At 34.8% G+C, this 27,387-nt stretch overlaps 1 protein-coding gene across 1 annotated transcript in view; it reads left to right on the forward strand.

Annotated features, from left to right (window-relative positions):
* Window positions 1–27,387, forward strand: part of LOC137651181 (autism susceptibility gene 2 protein-like) — a 164,743-nt gene that overhangs the window by 82,482 nt on the left and 54,874 nt on the right. Inside the window, exon 3 of the mRNA XM_068384332.1 lies at window positions 21,258–21,296. Within this exon, the coding sequence (XP_068240433.1) occupies window positions 21,258–21,296 (39 nt within the window). The remainder of the gene's footprint in view (window positions 1–21,257; window positions 21,297–27,387) is intronic.

Below are 27,387 nucleotides of genomic sequence, written 5' to 3' on the forward strand. Positions count from 1 at the left end.
GATTAACTGTTGAAATAGTGCTTCATTCCCTTGATTAACTGTTGAAATAGTGCTTCATTCCCTTGATTAACTGTTGAAATAGTGCTTCCTTCCCCCGATTAACTGTTAAAATAGTGCTTCCTTTCCTTGATTAACTGTTAAAAGTGCTTCCTTCCCTCGATTAACAGTGAAAATAGTGCTTCTTTCTCTTGATTAACTGTTGAAATATCTAATATGATACCTGTCACAATTAGCTTAGTTTCTTAAGACTAGCATCATGCACACGAATGTGGATTTGAAATTAATTATACTCTTGGAAAATACCTCCATAATTTCTATTTTCCCATGATCAACCAGCAACTTATTCAGGGCATATAAACTGTTGAAAAACATCTACAGACTAAAAAATACATATTTCCCCATAACAAGCCAGCACTGCATTCAGGGCAGACATACATTAAAAAAGCTGAAGACTTTCTGAGAATTTATTGAGCGATGTTAAAGATTATGTTACGGCAATGGTTTTTTTTCTATTTAACTTTTTAATTTTGTTTATTTTTAATGACCAATACCGAAAATTGTTCAATATCTTAAGAAGGTGCAGAGGGTAGAGGGAGACTTGAATGATAGACGGAAAATTATAGATCTTATGATGGAAGATAAGATTCCTAAACGAGACACTTAAGGTTTCCACAGCTCCCGTCTGTGTGTAATCGTGTAATTTAGAGAGATGTACGTCATGTCACATTTGAACTTTGATGTATCTCATTTGCTAGGCAGCTTTGCGACACTTGTGATTAAGTAAATGGGATGTTTATGGAGTTTCGGAATCCCTTTCAAAGGAACCAATACGTTACAAGTGTCCCCCGTAGTATGTAATGGCGTCGGTTTGTATGGCTAATTAAAGGGGTGTTGCTTCACATCCAATCACGAATCTACACTATCCCCTCTTCCTCTCCCCCCCCCCGGTGTACTGGGGCATTACATGTATAAAATCAAATCGATACAGGTGTCCGTAAATATCTGAATGTGATTTTCTAATATTAAATCTGTGTTACTGTCGACCAAAAAAAAAAAAAAAAAAAAAAAAAAAAAAAAAAAAAAAAAAAAAAAAAAAAAAAAAAAACGAGCCTAGTTTACTTATTTAAGAGAGTTTTTTTGTGTATGTGTTATTGGAGGTACTCTCTTCCAGCATGTCTTGTCATTGGAAGTACTATCTATTTTTTCAGTACAAGAGCAATAACACATATACATGGACTTCACCATGTGGCAATTACAAAAAAAATCAAATAGAAGCCGTTAGTAAAGAGAAAAATAGTTCTCTGAGAAATGTGAGAAGGTATAGAGGTGCTGATATTGGTAGCGATCACTATCTTCTTTTGCCACACTGAAAATAGAACTGAAAGCACCCATCAGAAATGTAGATAGGATACCTAGGTGTGATACAACTAAGCTTCTAAAAGATGAGCACAGAGAAACCTTTGCAATTGAATGTAGGAATCGATTTGCAGTCTTAGAGACTTTAGGAGACGAAGCGTGATATTAAGTACATATATCAGTCAGTTGGTAGGGAAGGCTTGGGACACGCAGTTGCAAGGAGAAAACCATGGATATCAAATTATAATCAAATTATACTTGCGATAATATAAAAAAAGGTGACAAATGCAGAAATTGATTGTTGAAAGCTTTGATGACGTAATGAAAATTACAAGGTAAAGCATGCTAAGTATTTCCGTATTGGTAGTGAGGTCAAAAGAAAAACCAGGAATAACGAGAGAATGTTTATACAGGAAAGCAGATGAGGCTGACAGCTTTGAAATCAGGGAGTCGCTATGGTGTAAGAAATGCTCATAGAACTATTAATGAAATCTCTATAGGGGCAATGAAGCATATACACATAAAAGAGATATATCACAGACCAATTTAGTAGAGAGTCCTGCTTTATTATGAAGTTCCTCTTGAGTTTGTAAATTTAATTTTCTGTTCGTAAGCATAGCAAGTGCAAAGTTTATATTAGTGGAGTCCTATGAAATTAATTTTCCGTGAACAGTTTAGTACTCCAAGGGAATGTGTTGTCACCTATGTTGTTTATCCCCCTGTGTTCCACTTTCTTGGGATAGAGTTCTCTTGCTTGAGGGTACACTCGGGCACTCTATTGTATGTTATTTCCTGTCCTGTATTTTGAAGTTTCAATAGTTTATTGATGAAGATTTATTTCTGGAAGTGTTGTAAACGTTATAGACTATAGAGACTGTCTAAGCAAACATCTAGCAGTTTTACCTTCTATGAACGTTGTAAGCGTTATAATGGCTTTTTAACCAAAGATGTAGCAGTGGTTTTAGCCGCTAGAATTACTTATTATTATTATTATTATTACTAGCCAAGCTACAACCCTAGTTGCAAAAGCAAGATTCTATAAGCCCAAGGGCTCCAATAGGGAAAAATAGCTCAGTGAGGAAAGGAAATAAATGAATGATGAGAATAAATTAACAATAAATCATTCTAAAAAAAGTAACAACGTCAAAACAGATGTGTCCTATATAAACTATTAACAACGTCAAAAACAGATATAAACTATAAAAAGACTCGTGTCAGCCTGGTCAACATGAAAACATTTGCTCCAACTTTGAACTTTTGAAGTTCTACTGATTCAACTACCCGATTAGGAAGATCATTCCCCAACTTGGTAACAGCTGGAATAAAACTTCTAGAGTACTGTGTGGTATTGAGCCTCATCATGGCTATTAGAATTAACTGCCTGCCTAGTATTACAAACAGGATAGAATTGTCCAGGGAGATCTGAATGTTAAGGATGGTCAGAGTTATGAAAAATCTTATGCAACATGCATAATGAACTAATTGAACGACGGTGCCAAAGATTAATATCTAGATCAGGAATAAGAAATTTAATAGACCGCAAGTTTCTGTCCAACAAATTATGAGAATCAGCAGCTGAACACACCAGACAGGAGAACAATACTTAAAACAAGGTAGAATGAAAGAATTAAAACACTTCTTCAGAATAGAATGATCACCGAAAATCTTGTAAGACTTTCTCAATAAGCCATTTTTTTGTGCAATTGAAGAAGACACAGACCTAATGTGTTTCTCAAAAGTAAATTTGCTGTCGAGAATCACACTTAAAATTTTAAGTCATACAAATTTAAAGAAACATTATCAATACTGAGATCCGGATATTGAGGAGCCACTGTCCTTGACCTACTTACAATCATACTTTGAGTTTTGTTAGGGTTCAACTGCATACCCCATAATTTGTACCATGTGCTAATTTTAGCTAAATCTCTATTAAGGGATTCACCAACCCCAGATCTACATTCAGGGGATGGAATTGATGCAAAGAGAGTAGCATCATCTGCATATGCAACAAGCTTGTTTTCTAGGCCAAACCACATGTCATGTGTGTATAGTATGAAAAGTAATGGGCTAGGAACACTACCCTGTGGAACACCGGATATCACATTCCTATACTCACTATGGTGCCCATCAACATAGAACTCTTTGAGATCTATTTCTTTAAAAATCAATAATAATGCTAAGAAATGACCCACCCACTCCCAACTGTTTTAGTTTGAAAACAAGGGCCTCATGATTAACACGGTCAAAGGCAGCACTAAAATCAAGACCAATCATACGAACTTCCTGACCACAATCAAGGGATTTCTGTACTGCATTGGAGATTGTAAGAAGGGCATCACATGCTGCCAGATCTTTGCTCAGGCAGCATGTGTAATGTTTACAATGCTATCAGAAATCTAGAATTACTGCCATCCTGTACTTAATCCTAGTTATGCAGTTCATTCTAACAGTCTTGTCTTCTCCTTCGTAAGTCCCAAAACTACAAAACATTCTAGAAGTTTTATTCCAGCTGTTACCAGAGTCTGGAATTATATTCCTAACTTGGCTGTTGAATCGGTGGAATGTCAGCAATTCACACCTGTTGCCAAAGTTCTGTTGAACAAGTTGACATCAGTCTCATTTCATAGTTTATACAAGCATTTGTAGTTGAATAGGTAGAACTTCAAAAGTTCAAACTTGCAGCAAATGTTTTTATGTTGAACAGGTTGACATAGGTCTTTTTATAGTTTATATATGAAATATCTGTGTTGATGTTACGGTTTTTAATGTATTTTAATTGTTCATTATTTCTCATATCGTTTATTTCCTTATTTCCTTTCCTCATTGGGCTATTTTTCCCTGTTGGAGCTCTTGGGCTTTTAGCATCTTGCTTTTCCAACTAGGGTTGTAGCTTAGCTAATAATAATAATAATAATAATGATAATAATAATAATAATAATAATAATAATAATAATAATTGTGTATTTTAACATTGTTACTGATCTTATTTTAAAAATTATTTCTCATATATTCGTGATTTCTTTTTCATATCCTCACTGGGTTGCTTTCCCTGTTGGAGCCCTTGGGCTTTTAGCATCTTGATTTTCTAACTAGGGTTGTAGCTACACTAAGTTATAATCCCAAGTAGCCAGTTGGTGTATTGAAAAGTAAGAGACGTGGCGTAAATCTCAGAATTGTTAACCATTATTATTATTATTATTATTATTATTATTATTATTATTATTATTATTATTATTATTATTATTGGTGAAGCTACATTCTTAGTTTGAAAGGCCGGATGACAAGTCCAAAGGCTCCAACAGGAAAAAATAGCTCAGTGAGGGAAAAAAAACTATGTAAGGTATGAACAATTGAAATATATTTTAGGAACAGTAACATCATCAATACAGATATGTCATATATTAACTATAAAAAGAGACGTATGTCAGCCTGTTCAACGCAAAAAAATTTTGAAGTTCTACCGATTCAACCACCCGATTAGGAAGATCATTCCACAACTTGATCACAGCTGGAATAAAGCTTCTAGAATGTTGTGTAGTATTGAGCCTCTATTTGTATGTTGCGCAAGAGCATGTCTTTGTTCTATCGCAACCTGACCTTGATATTATTCTTTATATCGACGCTTCTCGTGATCTGTAAGGAGAGAAAAATATAGTCTTTCAGCGGATCTACATTTCGAAGTCAGTTCAGTTTTCTTTCAGTTTTTTTCATGTTTTCTGTATAATTAAAAGAACACTTTTCACTTTTATTATTCATTTTTTTCTGGTCAACCCCTCCCCCCCACAAAGCAGCCTTTGACAACGAAATCAGTTCAATTGAATAAACATTCCATTTTGCTATTGCCTCTGCAGTAAAATTTGTTGTTCAGATGTAGTTAGCCAGTCTCGTCAGATACAAAAAAAAAAAAAAAAAAAAAAAAAAAAAAATTAATTTTGCTGCAATATGTGATGGGAAACAATTTTTTTTTTTTTTTTTTATAACTATTTGTACAGATGTGTGATGATTTTAGATGTAATGAAGATGAATTGAAAATAAAAACACTAAAATCAAACCATTGTTCTCTATTCTTGGGTAGTGCCATAGCCCCTCTCATTCGCAAAGGGAAGATTGTTGAAGCAATGTATTTTCTTGTATTCTTTATCCTTAAAACCTCCTTTTCGGAAAAAAAACCAACCTGGATAATTTCGTTTCCCTTGGAAAAAAATGTATTTGATATATTTGTATCAGGCCACACTACGTTGGTGCGCACTATAACATTCCAGCTACCCCCGCCCCCTACAAATATTGTTATTATTATTATTATTATCATCATCATCATCATCATCACCACCACTAGCTAATAATAATAACAATAATTATTATTATTTATTATTATTATTATTACTACCTGCTAAACTACAACCCTATAGTTGGAAATACAAGATGCTATTAGCCCAGGGGCCCCAACAGTGAAAATAGTCCAGTGAGGAAAGGAAACAAGGAAGAATAAAGTATTTTAAGCACCGTAACATTAAAATAAATATTTCCTATATAAACTATGAAAACTTTTAACAAAATAACAGGAAGAGAAGTTAGATAGAATAGTGTGCCCGAGTGTACCCTCAACCAAGAGAACTGTAAGCTACAACTCTAGTTGGAAAAGCAAGATGCCATAATTCCAAGGGCTCGTGATGCTCGCGATGCAACAGATTTGGAAGTAACCAGCTGTATTTGAATCCATTCACCTATATACATCTCGCTTGTTTATAAGTAGGTGTTGCTTAGCAGATTGGTGAGAAAAAGGAAATAATTTTATTTTGAGGGCAGGAAGAGTCTTGAGTAATTAAAAAATGGAGATATTGATTTTACTTTTAGTTGCTTATCAACTATTAATGTCTAAATTTCAAGTACATTATTATTATTATTATTAGTTATTGTTATTATTATTATTATTATTATTATTATTATTATTATTATTATTATTACTACTACTACTGCTACTACTACTAGCTAAGCTACAACCCCAGTTGGAAAAGCAAGATGCTATAAGCCCAAGGGCTCCAACAGGGAAAATTAGCCCAGTGAGGAAAGGAAATGGGGAATCAAACGATATAAGAAGTAATGAACAATAAAAGTAAAATTCTTTTAAAGACATAAACATTAAAACAGATATTTCACATATAAACTATAAAAAAGACGTGTGATTAAATGAATTATGAGTTTGAATGCAAACAAACAAATAATCTTGTTTTTAAAATTATATATTATTGCTGGTAAAAAAAAAGGAAGGAATAATGTTGATTAATAAAACAAACAAATCAATCTCACATTATCTGATCGCTTTCAATGACAAGTTAGAACAGACACGTGTGTTGGACAAGGTGTTGGAATGCGACATGCAAAGGAGACAGAAACCAAAGACGACTACGCATTTTTTTTTTCATGTGAATGCGACACAAAAGAACTTTGACTGGGCAAAATTTCCATCAGTTTTCATTTTAACATAGGTCTGGTGGGTGGGGGGGGGGTTGGCGCTGTTAGAATGATTTGCTTTCATTTAAACCACTAGCCTCTTTTTATTTTGGACGCTTTATTATATTTGCAACGTTCCGAACAAAGAGATGGATGAAAGCACCGTGCGGCAGAGAGAGAGAGAGAGAGAGAGAGAGAGAGAGAAAGAGAGAGAGAGAGAGAGAATGTGTTGTGTTGAAGAGGAGAGTTTGTGCCTGCGCGCAGGTATGACTGTGAGGCAAGCAAAAGGGTTGCAAGGTGCATTTATGAGGATGCATCGTCCCTGTGGTTGGGGGGTAGCTTGGGGGGTGGGTGGGTTATACCCCGATCTGTGCAAGAGCAGGATGGGAGGGGTAGAGGGGGGGGGGGTGTTGGTGGCAGCTCGAGGGCGGTGGTTGGCTAGCGGTTAAGTAGCAGATGCGGCATCAGTGTGGCAATAGCCCTCGGTGTGTGCATGCCGGTGTGTGTCTCGGTCCGTTGTTGCCTTGTGCCATTTGAGCCGCTCTCCATGCGCGTGTGGGTCCCCCTGAGAGGATAACATCTTGAGGGGATTAAAAGTGTCAATATCTACATTTCTATCGGTGTAAGTGTCAAGTCATTAGAAAAAAGGTTATTATTCTCTTGTATGCGCGGAGGCGTGGTTGAATTTTGATGTGTTGTCATGCCTAGAAAATTTGTTGATGATGTTTTAAAGTCGCCCCCCTTCCTCTTTGCTGGAATAAATCAAGGAGGTGCTTTGGTGATTTTTTAGATATGCAACTCCCATTAACAAGTGATAGCTGTTGCCTTTGAAAGCAACAGACCAGCAGATATTCAACTGTTGAAAAAAAAAAGTAAGTTGAAATGATGTAGTGAATATGATTGCCTTGATGGAAATTTGAATGTTTAATGAACGTATATGACAACTGTGCAACAATGTGGTACAACTGAAATCAATAGAGAAGTGATATGTAAATGAGAATATTTGCTTTAAAACAACAGATCGTAGGTCCTTTCAATGCTGTCGCTCTGGATATAGCCTACGTGTAAAAAGTAATAACCTTGTATACGTCGTCAATGATTTGGCGGGTGCCTGTAGCGAGGTGGTGTGTATGTGACGGCTCATTTTTCCTTTGCCTACACATACACCGAATAGTCTGACCTATTCTATACACATTCTCCTCTTTCCTCATCTCATATTATTATTATTATTATTACTATCCAAGCTACAACCCTAGTTGGAAAAGCAGGATGCTATAAGCCCAGGGGCTCCAATAGGGAAAAATAGCCCAGTGAGGAAAGGAAATAAGGAAATAAATAAATGAAGAGAACAAATTAACAATAAATCATTCTAAAAACAGTAACAACGTCAAAACAGACATGTCATATATAAACTATTAACAACATCAATAACAAATATGTCATAAATAAACTATAAAAAGACTCATGTCCGCCTGGTCAACAAAAAAGCATTTGCTCCAACTTTGAACTTTTGAAGTTCTACTGATTCAACCACCTGATAACAACGGGTTAACTATTGCACTGTAATTGTCCAGTGGCTACTTTCCTCTTTTGATATGGTAAGCAGCTCTTCTAGGATAAGGTCACTTCAAAATCAAACTATTGTTCTCTAGTCTTGGGTAGTGCCATAGCCTCTGTACCATGGTCTTTCTCTGTCTTGGGTTAGAATCCAATTGCTCGACGATGCACTCAAGCACACTATTCTACGGTTTCCTTATTTGCTTTCCTCACTGGGCTGTTTTTTTCTGTTGGAGCCCTTGGGCTTATACCATCCTGCTTTTCCAACAAGAGTTGTAGCTTAGCTAGTAATGACAATATTTGTGTAAATGTCGCGGCAGTTGACAATTTTGTGTTTGTATATAGAACTGTATTTGTACATTTTTTTTTTTTAGATATAATGAAGATGAAATGAAAAATAAAAACACTCCAAAATCAAACCACTGTTCTCTAGTCTTGGGTAGTGCCATAGCCTCTGTTCCATGGTCTTCCACTGTCTTTGCTTAGAGTTCTCTTGCTTGAGGGTCCACTAGGGCACATTATTCTATCTTATTCCTCTTCTTCTTGTTATTTTGAAGAGTTTATCCTCTTGTTATTTTCAAGTTTTTCTAGTTAATCTATGAAATATTCATCTTAATGATGTTATCGTTCTTAAACTTCTTATAGTTTTTCCTTATTTCCTTTCCTCACTGGGCTTTTCTCCCTGTTGGAATCCCTGAGCTTATAGCATATCCTACTTTTCCAACTAGTGTTGTAGCTTAGCAAGCAATAATAGTTATACAAAAAAAAAAAAAAGTCCAGTATGCCTAAGAAACAGTGAAGTAAAGAACAATATATACAAACGCTAGGAAAAAGTTAATAAAATTTGATATGAATCAATAACAATCTCAAGGGAAAACAAATGTACTAATTTCATATGCTTAATATTTCATAATTTGTTCACAGGAGCAAAACTTCTCATGGTTTGGGACGATCTGAGTATGAATGGAAAATGTGTTCAGATTTATGAAATGGCCAACCAGGTTCTTAAACGACACGGGGCTAGATATTGGTCCAAAGATCAAATGTAAGAATTTTAAAAGAACTATTAAGCGTTTGGCTAATAATGGCAATGGTTATATGTAAACATTATCTTATTAAAGTCCTGAAGTTCTTGGATATTTAAATACTGGTTGGGTTTGTGGAGTTGAAGAAGAAATGTACCAGATGTAATCAAATTATCCCAAACAGTTTGTTTCTCTCTCTCTCTCTCTCTCTCTCTCTCTCTCTCTCTCTCTCTCTCTCTCTCTCTCTCTCATATGGTACTGGGGAATGATTAATCTTCTATACTAATACATTCATAGTTGATTGTTTCAAATGACGAAATCACAGGAGTCGTAGCAATTTTCCATATATATATATATATATATATATATATATATATATATATATATATATATATATATAATATATATAAACACTTGTGAATAGAAATTCAGACAGCTGACACGTGCTGAGCATAGAAAATGTATTTCAGCCTTAGGTGGAAGAATGAAAAGATTTGATTGAAAATTAGACACTGGTCTTATTGGTGATGTCATTGTTGAATCCATTGATGTCAGTATCAAAACGAAAATGTTTGTGAAAATATTATTATTATTATTATTATTATTATTACTACTAGCCAAGCCACAACCCTAGTTGGAAAAGCAAGATGCTATAAGCACAATGGCTCCAACAGGGTAAAATAGCCCAGTTGGGAAATATAACGAGTTAAATAAACGATATAAGGAATAACAATCAATTCATATTTCTGTGTAAATATGTAAAGGCCTGATCCACTAATCGAATTCTTTTATTGTTGAAATCTGAGTCATTTATTTTCCCAAATGACAAAGGTCGTAATTAAGTTTTTGTCATGACAGTACGTCACAAATATAGTATAATGTCTGTATTGCGTGTTGCAAGTAGGCTACTTAGATTTAACACAATTTCAGGACATATTAAGGGAGAGATTTTGCATGTTCATTAATACACATCAAGTAGGTGTTTTTAGTGTCTTTGATCAACTGTCTGTCATCCATTCGGTCTTGTTTGACAACATATGTTGACGTTTTTATGTCTGAATTTCCATTTTATTATTATTATTATTATTATTATTATTATTATTATTACTTGCTAAGCTACAACCCTAGTTGAAAAAGCATAATACTATAAGCCCGAGGGCTCCAACAGGGAGAAATAGCCCTGTGAGGAAAGGAAATAAGGAAACTACAAGAAAAGTAATTAACAATTATTATAGATATTTTAAGAATATTAACAATATTTAAATAAGTATTTTGTATATAAACTATAAAAGCTTTAGAAAAAACAAGAGGAATAGAAATGAGATAGACTAGTGTACCCGAGTGTATCCTCAAGCAAGAGAACTCCTACCCAAGACAGTGAAAGACCATGGTAGAGAGGCTATGGCCCTACCCAAGACAGCTTGGGTCTTCTGGCTCGATTTTCTATCTGTTCTAAAATAATCGTATTGCCACTTAGACATCTATTTGCATTAACTGAATAGAACATAAATACACAAAGAAATTAATTAAACAAACCTTCAAACATTCAAATATATTTAACCTTTTTTTTTTTATCTTTTATTGCAAGTCAGTCAAGCAGGGTTGCCAGGTTGGCCTTTTTCAGGCCAAAAAACCCCCTGAAATTTGGCTTTTTTTAGATTGCTTTGCCTTTAGTAACATCATGAAAGAAAAGGTGGTCCTTAAATACTATATATTTGGCCTTTTCTACTAATGTTTGGCCTTTTAAATCTCCTGTTGATTAGAAGTTGGCCTTTTCTCATTCAGAAAACCTGGCAACCCTGCAGTCAAGTTTTCCTTCTCTATCAAAAGTCACGTCCTCGTCCACTGGATTTTATGGTATTCATCACGTTTTGCTGCTTCTGTAAGGTTTAAATTCATACTGCATGACGCCAGCAAGGGGGAATGGTTAACCGAATGGACAATTCTATCCTGTTCGTAATACTAGGCAGGCAGTTAATTCTAATAGCCAGGCCTTCTCCATCACGAGGCTCAATACTACGTAGTACTCTAGAAGTTTTATTCCAGCTGTTACCAAGTTGTGGAATGATCTTCCTAATCGGGTGGTTGAATCAGTAGAACTTCAAAAGTTCAAAGTTGGAGCAAATGCTTTTTTGTTGACCAGGCGGACATGAGTCTTTTTATAGTTTATTTATGACATATCTGTTTTTGATGCTGTTAATAGTTTATATATGACATGTCTGTTTTGACGTTGTTACTTATTTTAGAATGATTTATTGTTAATTTGTTATCTTCATTTATTTATTTCCTTATTTCCTTTCCTCACTGGGCTATTTTTCCCTGTTGGAGCCCCTGGGCTTATAGCATCTTGCTTTTCCAACTAGGGTTGTAGCTTGGATAGTAATAATAATAATAATATTAGTCGTCCAATACATATGGCGTCAGTACTTATTGCCTTTCGCTTCGAAGTCGAAAATTCTCTTCTCAAAGGTTTCATTCGTATTAGTTGTTATGACTGTGTGCCTTCTAAAGCGTAATGTATACATACCAGAGTATTTCTCTCTTTCTCTCTCTCTCTCTCTCTCTCTCTCTCTCTCTCTCTCTCTCTCTCTCTCTCTCTCTCTCTATATATATATATATATATATCATTATCCCGCGTATCGTATTAGTTGTTATAACTGTGTGCCTTCTAAAGAGTAATGTATACATACCAGAGTATTTCTCTCTCTCTCTCTCTCTCTCTCTCTCTCTCTCTCTCTCTCTCTCTCTCTCTCTCTATATATATATATATATATATATATCATTATCCCGCGTATCGTATTAGTTGTTATAACTGTGTGCCTTCTAAAGAGTAATGTATACATACCAGAGTATTTCTCTCTCTCTCTCTCTCTCTCTCTCTCTCTCTCTCTCTCTCTCTCTCTATATATATATATATATATATATATATATATATATATATATATATCATTATCCCGCGTATCGTATTAGTTGTTATAACTGTGTGCCTTCTAAAGAGTAATGTATACATACCAGAGTATTTCTCTCTCTCTCTCTCTCTCTCTCTCTCTCTCTATATATATATATATATATATATATATATATATATATATATATATATATATATATATATATATCATTATCCCGCGTATCGTATTAGTTGTTATAACTGTGTGCCTTCTAAAGAGTAATGTATACATACCAGAGTATTTCTCTCTCTCTCTCTCTCTCTCTCTCTCTCTCTCTCTCTCTCTCTCTCTCTCTCTCTCTCTCATCATTATCCCGCGTAGGGTTAGGGCTGTCACCGCACGTCGTGGGGTGCACTGTAAGCGCGAGTATTCTTTCGCATAGTTGTATTTGTTATAATAGTTATTTTTGTGGTTTTATTCGTATAGTTTATTTTATACTTAGTTTTGTTTCCTGAAAGATAGTTGATTTTATGTTAGAAAAGTTTGGGTATTACAATATATCCAAAGAGTGATAATATGTATAGTGATAATGATATCAATAAAGATGATTTTATTAGCATTACAAAAATAATCATGAACATTATCAATAATAATAATCTTCATTATCTACTACTACTACTACTACTAATCATCATCATCATTATCATCATCAATGTTAATGAATATAAAACTCGATCAAAAGCTAAATTTTACTTGAGAAAGGTTTTCTGATAATTTTTAAAGCACACCTGGTTCGATCTCTTTAAAATATTTGGTCAGGCCAAGAATACATATATATATATATATACATATATACATATATATATATATATATATATATATATATATATATATATATATGTGTGTGTGTGTGTGTGTACAGTATATTAAAATAAGTCATATTTTATACTCCACTTAATATCTGGATTCTCTGCCTCTGATCCAGAGGTATAGATAGAATTCAGATATTAAGAGTAGTATAATATATGGCTTATTTGGATATGAAAACATATATATGTGCAAAATTTATCATTCATATATATATATATATATATATATATATATATATATATATATATATATATATATATATATATATATATATAAATATACTTCTTGAATACAAGTAACTTGCTTTGATGAATTTACTGCGTCTGTGCAAGCCGTCCCATTAATACCCCCAAAATAGTAGCGTACCCTAACTAACTTGGCACCAACATCTCTTCACGAGTAGTCGACTGGCGCCCTGGTGTCTATGGTCTCTCTCTCTCAGCATTTAAAGGTTTAAAGCCCTCTCGTGAATGGGAGAGACAAGGGACAGTGACATTGCCCCAGAGACTGACCATAGTACATGTGACGTATGATCAGCCCCCAAGCCCCCCCCCCCCCTCTCCACCCAAGCTAGGGCCAAGGTAGGCCAGGTAATAACTGCTGAGGATTCAGCAGATATATATATATATATATATATATATATATATATATATATATATATATATATATATATATATATATATATATATGCTCCCCCCAAAACCCCCATCCTTAGCTCACAAGGATGGGGAGGTTGCAGCGACCAACGGATAACGCATTTATCTTGAGCCCTTTGCTCGAACTGCTTCCCTGGGCCGTGAAATCTACGTTCATGTTGTTATTGTGGCCTCTTGATAAATATATGCCGTTTGCTGTTTAAATTTTAGCTTGGCAAGTAATAACACTGTAGTATATTAACAGCTGCTCAAAATGGAAAATATTGGGAATGCATAATTATATATTTCACACTCTCCTGTGGTTCTCAGCCACAGCTGTTGGAATCTATCATTTGTCAAGTCGAAACGATTATTAAAACGATGAACTATTCTGTTTTCAAGGTTATTTCTGCCATTAGAATTCGATTAATGCATTGCCACATTTTCATATATTTTGCAATTGCTCTATCGTCGTTATACTGACTTAATAATCAGCAATGATCGCCTGGTTTCTCTATTGTAATGAAACTATAAGAGAGATTACCAGAGTGCCTTATATGGATGATATCATGATGAGGGGTAGAAGATGGTTTGGGCATGCTCTTCGCACTCCCAAAGAGAGATTACTTCACTAAATTTCAACCAGGCTCCACGAGGCATTAGAAGAGTTGAGAGCCCCAAGCCTACATGGCTGAGGACTATGAAGCGTGAAGTAGATGATAATGAATTTAGAATTAAAACTTCACCAGCCTTCGGAGGTTAAATTGTTACCTTTAGAATTGAAATTTCACCAGCCTTTAGGGGTAAAATTATTATTACCTTTAGAATTAAAACTTCACCAGCCTTTGGAGGTTAAATTATTACCTTTAGTATTGAAACTTCACCAGGCTTTGGAGGTTAAATTGTTACCTTCAGAATTGAAACTTCACCAGCCTTTGGAGGTCTAATTATTACGTTTAAAATTAAAACTTCACTAGCCTTTGGAGGTTAAATTGTTACCTTCAGAATTAAAACTTGACCAGCCTTTGGAGGTTAAATTGTTACCTTCAGAATTAAAACTTGACCAGCCTTTGGAGGTTAAATTGTTACCTTCAGAATTAAATCTTGACCAGCCTTTGGAGGTTAAATTGTTACCTTCAGAATTAAAATTTGACCAGCCTTTGGAGGTTAAATTGTTACCTTTAGAATTGAAATTTCACCAGCCTTTAGGGGTAAAATTATTATTACCTTTAGAATTAAAACTTGACCAGCCTTTGGAGGTTAAATTGTTACCTTCAGAATTAAAACTTGACCAGCCTTTGGAGGTTAAATTGTTACCTTCAGAATCAAAATTTGACCAGCCTTTGGAGGTTAAATTGTTACCTTCAGAATTAAAACTTTACTAGCTTTTGGAGGTTAAATTGTTACCTTCAGAATTAAAACTTGACCAGCCTTTGGAGGTTAAATTGTTACCTTCAGAATTAAAATTTGACCAGCCTTTGGAGGTTAAATTGTTACCTTCAGAATTAAAACTTCACCAGGCTTTGGAGGTTAAATTGTTACCTTCAGAATTAAAACTTGACCAGCCTTTGGAGGTTAAATTGTTACCTTCAGAATTAAAACTTGACCAGCCTTTGGAGGTTAAATTGTTACCTTCAGAATTAAAATTTGACCAGCCTTTGGAGGTTAAATTGTTACCTTCAGAATTAAAACTTTACCAGCTTTTGGAGGTTAAATTGTTACCTTCAGAATTAAAACTTTACCAGCCTTTGGAGGTTAAATTGTTACCTTCAGAATTAAAATTTGACCAGCCTTTGGAGGTTAAATTGTTACCTTCAGAATTAAAACTTCACCAGGCTTTGGAGGTTAAATTGTTACCTTCAGAATTAAAACTTGACCAGCCTTTGGAGGTTAAATTGTTACCTTCAGAATTAAAACTTGACCAGCCTTTGGAGGTTAAATTGTTACCTTCAGAATTAAAACTTGACCAGCCTTTGGAGGTTAAATTGTTACCTTCAGAATTAAAATTTGACCAGCCTTTGGAGGTTAAATTGTTACCTTCAGAATTAAAACTTTACCAGCTTTTGGAGGTTAAATTGTTACCTTCAGAATTAAAACTTTACCAGCCTTTGGAGTTTAAATTGTTACCTTTAGAATTAAAGCTTCACCAGCCTTTGGAGATTAAATCTTTACCTTCAGAATTAAAACATCACCAGGCTTTGGAGGTTAAATTGTTACCTTTAGAACTGAAACTTCACTAACCTTTGGAAGTTTAAGTGTTACCTTTAGAATTGAAACTTTACCAGCCTTTGGAGGTTATATTATTACCTTCAGAATTAAAACTTGACCAGCCTTTGGAGGGTAAATTGTTACCTTCAGAATTAAAACTTCACCATCCATTTAAGTTTGAACTGCAGCGGAATATGATGGTTATGCTTCGAAAGCCTTTTTGAAGTTCAACCTCTACAGGTTAACCCTTTATATCCTAAGAATCTTCTGAAGTAGGCTGTACAGGCTGAAATACGAGAGCAGCAAACAGTGCAGGCGTACCAACCCATACTGCGCTACCCATAAGACCGGAAGCGTGTGGTTGGGTGAACCGAGAAATCTTACAGATACCAACTCAGAAGCCTTGCAACTGCCAAACAATGTCCAGCCCTCCACTGGAGGTTAACTTATGCACTCAAACAACGATGTTTTTTTTTTTTTTTTTTTTTTTTTTTTTTTTTTTTTTTTTTTTTTTTTTTTTTTTTTTTGAGGTGCATTTCACCCATCTGGGCTGTCAAAAGTTGCATTCGTAAATGGTCAGTTGCTGTGTTTTCGGATATTGTGGCCTGGTGTTTGGTCGATTTTAATTTTTCTTAATCCTACTGTAGTTCTGTATATTATTTGTAAGTATAGGAAGATTTTTGTATATATATAATATATATATGTATATATATATATATGTATATATTATATATATATGTATATATTATATATATATATGTATATATATTATATATATATGTATATATATTATATATGTATATATTATGTATATATTATATATGTATATATATATATATATATATATATATATTATATATATATATGTATATATTATATATATATGTATATTTTATATATGTATATTATATATATATATGTATATATATGTATATATATACGTATATATATATATGTATATTTTATATATATATATATATATATATGTATATTTTATATATATATATATATGTATATTTTATATATATATGTATATTATATATATATATATGTATATTTTATATATATATATATATGTATATATATATATGTATATATATATATATATGTGTGTATATATATATATGTATATTATATATATATATATATATTATATATATATATATATATAATGTATATTATATATATACATATGTATGTATATTATATATATACATATGTATGTATATTATATATATACAGTATATATATATGTATATGTATGTATATATAAAATATATATATATATAATGTATATTATATATATGTATATATATATATATATATATATATATAGTGTAAGTAGGCTAGATATAATCACATATGTACATTAACATACCTGCATAAGACATAAACACCCACATTTATATGTATGTAAATATAATTACTTTGTATATAAGCGTACATACCCAAGAGACGTGTATATGTTTGAGTGATAAATAACATTTTAACGACCTCGACATTACATGAAAACATCAAGTGACCAAACGGAATGGAATTCCTCTTACTTTAAAGATCATCTCCATAATTTAGAATATGTAATTATATGTCATTGATGTAGGCTGGTTAGGTTTTTCATTTTTTTTTTTTTTTTTTTTTTTTTTTTTTTTTTTTTTTTTTTTTTTTTTTTTTTTTTTTTTTTAGTACAAGCCAGTGGTTGGCTCAGGGTTGCCAGGTTTTCCAAATGAGAAAAGGCCAACGTTTGATCAACTGCAGCTTTAAAAGGCCAACCTAAGAGTAGAAAAAGGCCGAAAATATAGCATTTAAGTTTAACCAATTTCAAAAAGGCTAAACTTTGGTATCTAGCACGAAAAGGCCAAATTTGGAGTTCTTTACCTGGCAAGCCCGGTTGGGGTCATTAGCAACCCTGTCCACTAGTTTCATGACGATGAAAATTTGAGGTGAGAAATATGTTTCCAAGGCCACTGAATGATTGGAAATATTGGATCTCTCTCTCTCTCTCTCTCTCTCTCTCTCTCTCTCTCTCTCTCTCTCTCTCTCTCTCTCTCTCTCTGGAGGTCTGGTGTCGTCTGTACAACTCCTATGCTATACTGTTCCTAAATGGTTTATTTGTAGCTTCCCATTTTTTATATCAGTATTCTACTTTTCTATCCAGCTTCTAGCTTTTTACTTATATCCTTCTATCCAGCTTCTAGCTTTTTACTTCTAACCTTTTATCCAGCCTCAAGCTTTTTACTTCTTTCTTTCTATCCATCTTTCAGCTTTTTACTTCTATCCTTCTATCATGCATATAGCTTTTTACTTCTTCTATCCTTCTATTCAGCTGCTAGCTTTTTACTTCCATCCAGCTTCTAGCTTTTTGCTTCTATCCTTCTATCTAGCTCCTAGCTGTTTTACTTCATCTATCCTTCTATCCATCTTTTAGCTTTTTACTTCCTCTATCCAGCCTCAAGCTTTTTAGTTTTATCTTTCTATCCTGCCTCTAGCGTTTTACTTCCATCCTTCTATCCAGCTTCTAGCTGGTTACTTCTATCATTTTATCCAACTTCTGCTATCCTTCTATGCGGTGTCTAGCATTTTACTTCTAACTTTCTATCCAGCCTCTAGCTTTTTACTTCTATCCAGCTTTTAGCTTTTTACTTCTTGTATCCTTCTATCCAACTTCTAGCTTTTTATAGGTTTTTAATCCAGTTGTAGGACCAAAACACCCTAATTCAAATCGAAACCAAATCCGCAGATGTCATTTGAATGAGTCTTATTATTGGTAGTATGTCACAGTTGAGGCTGAGGCACCATGATGTCACATGAACTGGTGCCAGAGGCCTTGGCATTCTATTTGCAGTAAATATGTTGAACATTGTATCATTGTAATGTTAGGCCGGGAGCACACTAGCGACTCCGTGGCGCCACAAAGCCACAGCATTGTGTGGCGGGGATGTGGTCTCCCATAGGTTTCCATTGTTTTCAAGTTTTGCCGCGCTAACTAGCGACTGTGGCTCTGTCGCTCATCCCCGCGTGGCTTTGTGGCGCCACAGAGTCGCTTGTGAGCTCCCGGCCTTATGGTGCTCTTAATTTAAGGTTGTATGAAGCCACTGTTTGTTGCCGATACGTATGTGACAATTGCAGATGTACATAACTTTTATAAACATTGATAATCGGTCTTCAGTCTTTTGTCTCCATTTGGTTGGCTGCATTTAAGCATTTCCAATTAAGTAAATTGAAAGCGACATCTCTTCCTCAATCATTTAAATCATAGTTTGCAATAATGATAAGAAAATTTGGAGTATGTTTATACGCCCACTAAGGTAAAAGAAAAGAAATATGATATGCCAAGCTATATCTAGTCATAACTGTTGACATGCAAGAATTATAGATTCTGAATCGTGTCTGGGTAAGCTGTCAAACCTCTGGTTAGAGAGTTGATAAATGTGTCCCGCCAAAATACTAAAAAGAAAGTGGAAGAACAAAACAACTCGTATGTTTTTGGGTGCGATTTGTAGTAACAGGGTTTTGGGTGTGTTTAGTTTTAACAGGTTTTTTGGGGTTGTGTTTAAATGTAACAGGTTGTTAGGGTGTGTTTAATTATAACTTCCTGTAGCCAGGATGGTCGAGTGTCTTCCACTACATACCAAAACGAACTAGGTGATCCGAAAGAAAGGGAGAAAGAACTGTTGCTGATATTACCTCGGATCTTATAGATTTTGATGTGCTGTAGTTTTTATTAGATTTGGCAGTGCAGTAAGGAGCAGTGAATCATAAAAAACAGTGAGATGGATACATTAATGTAGTTGTTCAGTGGCTACTCTCCTCTTGGTAAGGGTAGAGAAGACACTTTAGCTATGGTAAGCAGATCTAGGAGAAGGGCACTCCAGAATCAAACCATTATTCTTTAGTCTTGGGTAGTTTCATAGCCTCTGTACCAGGGTCTTCCACTGTCTTGGGTTAGAGTTCTCTTGCTTGAGGGTACACTCAGGCACACTATTCTATCTTAATTCTCTTCATCTTGTTTGGTTAAAGTTTTTAGTTTCTGTATGAAAGATTTATTTTAATGTTGTTATTCTTAAACTTGTATATTTCCTTTTCTCACTGAGCTATTTTCCTTGTTGGGGCCCCTGAGCTTATAGCATCCTGCTCTTCCAACTAGGGTTGTAGCTTAGCAAGTAATAATAAGGACAATGAATATAAAAGAATAATAACTGTGCATTAGAGAAGTATTGGCAATACATTAATGAAAACATTGAAATTCATTCAAATATTTGCACTGCCTGAAAGAAGCACTTCGTATGCATTGAAGAAGCTACAATACTGCATAAAAAGAAACAATAGTAATGAACTAAAGGAGTGGTGATGTTCCGAGTAGCAATGGTAGTGATTTCCAGCTATTTGCAGCCCAAATAACCTTTTAATCTAAAGTGTTTTGGGGACTAAGATTGTAAATAATAAATTTCGGATTTGTCGAGTTGAAATTAGTTTGTGTTATGTATTATTTAAATGGCTGAAGGTATTAACTTACTCTCTCTCTCTCTCTCTCTCTCTCTCTCTCTCTCTCGTTTTATCTCTTCCAACATCTGACGCAGCTTAGAGCTCTCTCTCTCTCTCTCTCTCTCTCTCTCTCTTCCAACATCTGACGCAGCTTAGAGCTCTCTCTCTCTCTCTCTCTCTCTCTCTCTCTCTCTCTCTCTCTCTCTCGTTTTATCTCTTCCAACATCTGACGCAGCTTAGAGCTCTCTCTCTCTCTCTCTCTCTCTCTCTCTCTCTCTTTCGTGTTTCTCATTGTATGGTATGAAAGTATTTGATTTGTATTTGTAAATGTGCAATAATCTCAGTGGCTATTAAAAACAGCACAGTCGAATTGGAACAATCAGGGTATTAAAGAAAGTAGATGTATTTTACAAATTATAATTGATTTTATGGTTTTATAATAAATTAGTATATTTTTAATAAGAGTTTTATGATAGATTTTAGAACACATATATACATATACATATATATATATATATATATATATATGTATATATATTGCGATGTATTTATAATGCGGTGAAAATGCATGAGATGTAATTACAATGCGATGTAATTGCCGTGATAAAATTACTGCAATGTAATTACCGGACACCATATTACACGTGTCTGAATAGTAGTTCTCGGATGTTACACTTGTCTGAATGGAAATGATAATGTTGCTGTAGAAAACTATTTTTGTCTGTTGGTAATTCTGAAGCTTGACCATGAATTTTACTAATCCCATTTATTAATTTGTTTTCCAGGCTGGCGGAAGTCACTCCAGCTCAGAACAAGGATATATCGTAAGTACCAGTTAATTCTTCAGTATTTGTAGTTTTTGAAAAGAAGCCTCCTTCATAATGAATATTAACACTGTACTGTTAGTTGTTGATGAATCTTCTCTCTCTCTCTCTCTCTCTCTCTCTCTCTCTCTCTCTCTCGTAAGTACCAGTTAATTCTTCAGTATTTGTAGTTTTTGAAAAGTAGCCTTCTTCATAATGAATATTAACACTGTACTGTTAGTTGTTGATGAATTGCTCTCTCTCTCTCTCTCTCTCTCTCTCTCTCTCTCTCTGCAAGACTTGTCAGTAGCGAGGTTATTGATGTCATCCTTTTGATGGCTTTGGGTAGATTTCTCTTGCTTGAGGGTACACTTGAGTACTATTCTACCTTGTTTACCTTCCTCTTGTTTTTATAAAGTTTCTATATTTTATATATTAAATATATAATTTAATGTTGATGGCATTCTTAAAATATTTTATTTTGATTGTTCATTATTTCTTTAGTAGTTTATCTCATTGTTTCTATTTCTCACAAGGCTATTTTTCCTGTTGGAGCCCTTGGGCTTGTAGCAAATCCTGCTTTTCCAACTAAGGTAGTAGCTTAGCTTGTAATAATAACAACAACAATAATAATAATAATAATAATAATAATAATAATAATAATAATTACCATTGTTCTTCTCTAGGGAATTCTAAGCCTAAAACTATTGGCTTCTTTTTTCAATTGAATCTGGACTTGGAAAAGCTGTTGTAAACATTGAAAGTTATGACGGTATGTTTGGAAACAAATGGAAGAAAATTGGCGGGTATGAACGGAAGTCCTGTCAGCTGTTAAAAGCATGTGACTTGAACAGCTGTCTAACAGAAAAAAAAAAAAGTGTTACTCGACAACGCTACAGAATTTCGTATTATTACCAGGATTTATTTTCTAATTTTGAATTAAGGATGGTAAAATTTAGTGGACAAGCAACATTATATTATTATTATTATTATTATTATTATTATTATTACTACAAGCTAACCTCTAACCCTAGTTGGAAAAGCAAGATGCTATAGGCTAAGCCCAAGGGCTCCGACAGGGAAAAAATACCCATGATAGGATAGGAAATAAAAAAAAAAAATAAACAATAAGAGAAGAATAAACAGTCAAAATGAAATATTTCGAGAACAGTAACATTATATTAGATCCTTCAAATATAAACTATAAAATGCGGCGTCTGACTTATAGACAGATAATTCAGTATGAAAATTTCTTTTGAAGGCTTGCAGCTTATTTGATGGCAGTCAAGGCAATTATATCCACTGGACCATTGTTTTGCCTTCCCCTCCTCCCCCGGCAAATCAAAGGTGTAGGCAACTCCCCTTCCTCTCTTAAAGGTGTAGGCAACTCCCCTTCCTCTCTTAAAGGTGTAGGCAACTCCCCTTCCTCTCATAAAGGTGTAGGCAACTCTCCTTCCTCTCATAAAGGTGTAGGCAACTCCCCTTCCTCTCATAAAGGTGTAGGCAACTCCCCTTCCTCTCATAAAGGTGTAGGCAACTCCCCTTCCTCTCATAAAGGTGTAGGCAACTCCCCTTCCTCTCATAAAGGTGTAGGCAACTCCCCTTCCTCTCATAAAGGTGTAGGCAACTCCCCTTCCTCTCATAAAGGTGTAGGCAACTCCCCTTCCTCTCCTAAAGGTGTAGGCAACTCGCCATCCTCTCTTAAAGGTGTAGGCAATTCGCCATCCTCTCTCTAAGGTGTAGGCAACTCCCCTTACTCTCCTAAAGGTGTAGGCAACTCGCCATCCTCTCTCTAAGGTGTAGGCAACTCCCCTTACTCTCTCGAAGGTGTAGGCAATTCGCCATCCTCTCTCTAAGGTGTAGGCAACTCCCCTTACTCTCTGGAAGGTGTAGGCAACTCCCCTTCCTCTCATAAAGGTGTAGGCAACTCCCCTTCCTCTCCTAAAGGTGTAGGCAACTCGCCATCCTCTCTTAAAGGTGTAGGCAATTCGCCATCCTCTCTCTAAGGTGTAGGCAACTCCCCTTACTCTCTCGAAGGTGTAGGCAATTCGCCATCCTCTCTCTAAGGTGTAGGCAACTCCCCTTACTCTCTCGAAGGTGTAGGCAATTCGCCATCCTCTCTCTAAGGTGTAGGCAACTCCCCTTCCTCTCTCAAAGGTGTAGGCAACTCCCCTTCCTCTCCCCCTCCCCAAAACATCCCACCTACCTCGTTAATGGAGTTCTTTGTTGAGGGAAACTTGAGTAGAAAAATACAGCTTCGTAAAATCGGCTCTTTTATCGAGTCCCTGGGCCCCGGGTCGAGCGTTAGTCGGCTGGCAGTTGAGATTTACTTCAGCTATCGAGGAACTGATAGGTCCTTTGACAACGGCTTTACGACGCCGTAGGATAATAGGAATCGGAAAGCCATTACGCGCCTGCTCTCTCTCTCTCTCTCTCTCTCTCTCTCTCTCTCTCTCTCTCTCTCTCAAATCAGTTTTATTTTCTCATAAATGAAAGTATTTATTTACATTTGAATGATTCATCGTAACAAGATACTGATCTAAATTAGCCTTTCATCACCAGATAAGTAATTTATGGTGGCCTATTTGGCAACGTCCCTGACTGGGGTTCGAGTCCCGCTTAGACTCGTTAGGCAATTTAGTCGTTGCAATCTCACCATGCTTGTGAGCTAAGGGTGAGGGGTTTGGGGGAGCCTGTAGGTCTATCTTAGTCATCAGTAGCCATTGCCTGGCTCTCCTTGGTCCTAGCCTGGGTGGAGAGGATGGCTTGGTCGTTGATCACATATTGCTTATCAAGTAGTAATGATAGTGATAATAATAGTAATGTCAGTCTCTAGGGCATTGTCCTGCTTGATAGGGCAATGTCACTCTCCCTTACATCTGCCATTCCCCTTTTACCCCCACCATAAGGTTAAATTTCGAGCACATTTTGCTATATAATTTTTTAAATTGCCCTAAAAAGCTTAATTTTTGTCCTAGAGAGGTCAGGTTGGTCTCATTCTTTTGGAAAATGCCTGAAGTTTCTCATAAAATTATCAAAAATATGTAAAAATATGTAATTAACAGTGTTTTGCAAGAACGTACCGGTACGTCCTTTGGGGGTGAAAGGGATAATTATTCATGAGTGGCCTTTAAACCTATAAACTGAGACACTGTAGAGCTGTTCCTTTTGTGTCTTGGAAAAGCGACGTAGGACGGAAGGAAAAGGAAGTGTTGGACCAGATCCTGTTTTGGGGAAAGAAAAGATGGAGGCGGTTACAGCAGTGATTGTAGCTTTATGGGATTCTTACAGGGCAGTTTTTCCTGTAATAAATATGCTGGTCTATTATTATAGCTTCATGCGTTGATATACAGAACAATAAAACCGGCCTTTATTCCCTAACAATTATTCGGGGCGAAATGGCCATGGTGTGCTCCTTGCCAAGGATCGATTGCTTGTTTACGGCCTCGTAAATCTGATATTAACTCCCAGATTTTCTGGCGAACCTCTGTGGTTCTGGGGGGGGGGGGGGACATTAGGGATTCTTTATGATGATGATCATCATCATAATCTTGGCTATCATTATCACAGTCATTATCGCCATTGTTGTTTTCATCGTTATCATTGTCGAGGGAGTCGGGAAGGGTACAGCTCTGTTAGGAAGAGCGAAGTTGATATCCAAATATGCATAAAATTCATATCCCTGACTAAACTATGGTAGTGTTACTGTCACAATTGTGGGCTGTTGGTCTACTTATGATTGCCTTTCCAGAAGGAATTAACTTTTATTTGTTATTAAAATTTGGGAGGTGTTGGTCAACATAAAAAAAAAAAAACACACTGTAGGTCCTAAATGAGAAATAAAAACTAATCTCTGGGAGTGTTACTGTCACAATTGTGAACTGTTGATCTACTTATAATTGCCTTTCCTGGGGGAAATAACTTTTATTTTGGAGGTGTTTTCTAAATATTCTTGTTAAAAAAAACACCCTGTAGGTCATGTACACAAAAACCCTAGTTTTAATCGGAAATTCTCCGTAAAATTATACTGTTCCCAGCTGTATTTCAGTAAAATACAGGTGACCGTATTTTTTACCCTACTTTTATCATCTTTTATGGGTTGATGACCGTAATATCACTCCTTTAGGTCTATATATCCGTTTTTAGAACGATTAAAAATTCTGGATTAAATGTTGCTAGATATTTACCGTTTTTATGCCAATATTTTTAACAGTACTAAATCCTGCCATTCCTTAATAAGAGATTAAAATGGAGTCCCATTTTACGTATTTTAAACCTCACTGCTTGAGGGCACACTCGGGCACACTATTCTATCCAATTTCTCTTCCTCTTGTTTTGTTCAAGTATTTATAGTTTATATAGAAAATGTTTATTTTAATGTTGTTACTGTTTTTAAAATATTTAATTTTTCCTTGTTTCCTTTCCTTACCGGGCTATTTTCCATGTTGGGGCTCCTGGGCTTATAGCATCTTAATTTTCCAACCAGGGTTTTAGCTTAGCAATTAATAATAATAATGATAATAATAATAATAATAATAATAATAATAATGATGATGATGATGATGATGATAATAATGAGTGTGAAGTTACAGCATAATCGTCAAGAATGATAGTCCCTTAGAGGAATTCTATGTAATACCTTTTGGCCTATCCTACAAATTATCTTTTTTTTTTTTTTTTCCTCCGGATTTTCGTATAGAAATCACACCTGTTACAGTCAGGTCAGGGAAGGTTACCTTGCTGACTAACTCATCAGTCGGAAGGATATAAGGATATTTGTTCCTGCAAAATTACGACTGCTCTAAAGGTGGATTCCACCTTTCCCTGGACATTTTGGTATCTCTGGAATCTATGCCAATTGTGGACGGAGTTTCATCATGTGAACTCTGATGTAAGAATGGTATTGGAACTGCGTGATTTCAGGTCGTGCAAGACATTGGTATTATGCCCACACACACACACACACACACACACACAGAGTATGCGTATATATATATATATATACAGTATGTATATTATATTATATATTTATATTATATTTATATATATATATATATATATCTGTATATATATATATATATATATATCTGTATATATATATATATATATATTTATATATATATATATATTACAAGATACTGCAAAATAAGCAGGAGAAAGAAGAGAAGACAATGAATTGACGAGCTAAGAAAAATTACGGTTACAGGCTGGCATAGGAAGACCATAAACAGACGTGATTGGAGACACATGTCTGAGGCCTTTCTCCTGCACTGGACTAACATTGGCTGATGATGATGATGATGTATGTGTATTGCCTTTGAGATCTCTCGATAATTATCTGGATAATTATTTTAGAAATTTAGACGTTAATGTAGTAACATAGGTACGTACTTCTTACTAAGCAAACTAAAATTTTAATTTTTTTTTGTTTTTTAGTACACGATAAGTTTTTTTTTTTTTATTGGGACTGGGCAGTTTGCCAGAAAAAAAAAATTCCTTCAAAATATGCCTCAATGTAGTTGGACATTAATTTATTATATTGGGAAAAGCATGTCAGAAGCATTTTCTTCAAAATAGACCTCAATGTAGTTGGACATTAATTTATTATATTGGGAAAAGCATGTCAGAAGCATTTTCTTCAAAATAGACCTCAATGTAGTTGGACATTAATTTATTGTATTGGGAAAAGCATGTCAGAAGCATTTTCTTCAAAATAGACCTCAATGTAGTTGGACATTTATTTATTGTATTGGGAAAAGCATGCCAGAAGCATTTTCTTCAAAATAGACCTCAATGTAGTTGGACATTTATTTATTGTATTGGGAAAAGCATGCCAGAAGCATTTTCTTCAAAATAGACCTCAATGTAGTTGGACATTTATTTATTGTATTGGGAAAAGTATGCCAGAAGCATTTTCTTCAAAATAGACCTCAATGTAGTTGGACATTTATTTATTGTATTGGGAAAAGCATGCCAGAAGCATTTTCTTCAAAATAGACCTCAATGTAGTTGGACATTTATTTATTGTATTGGGAAAAGTATGCCAGAAGCATTTTCTTCAAAATAGACCTCAATGTAGTTGGACATTTATTTATTGTATTGGGAAAAGTAT

This window comes from Palaemon carinicauda, chromosome 12, assembly GCF_036898095.1.
Source record: "Palaemon carinicauda isolate YSFRI2023 chromosome 12, ASM3689809v2, whole genome shotgun sequence".
NCBI lineage: Eukaryota > Metazoa > Arthropoda > Malacostraca > Decapoda > Palaemonidae > Palaemon > Palaemon carinicauda.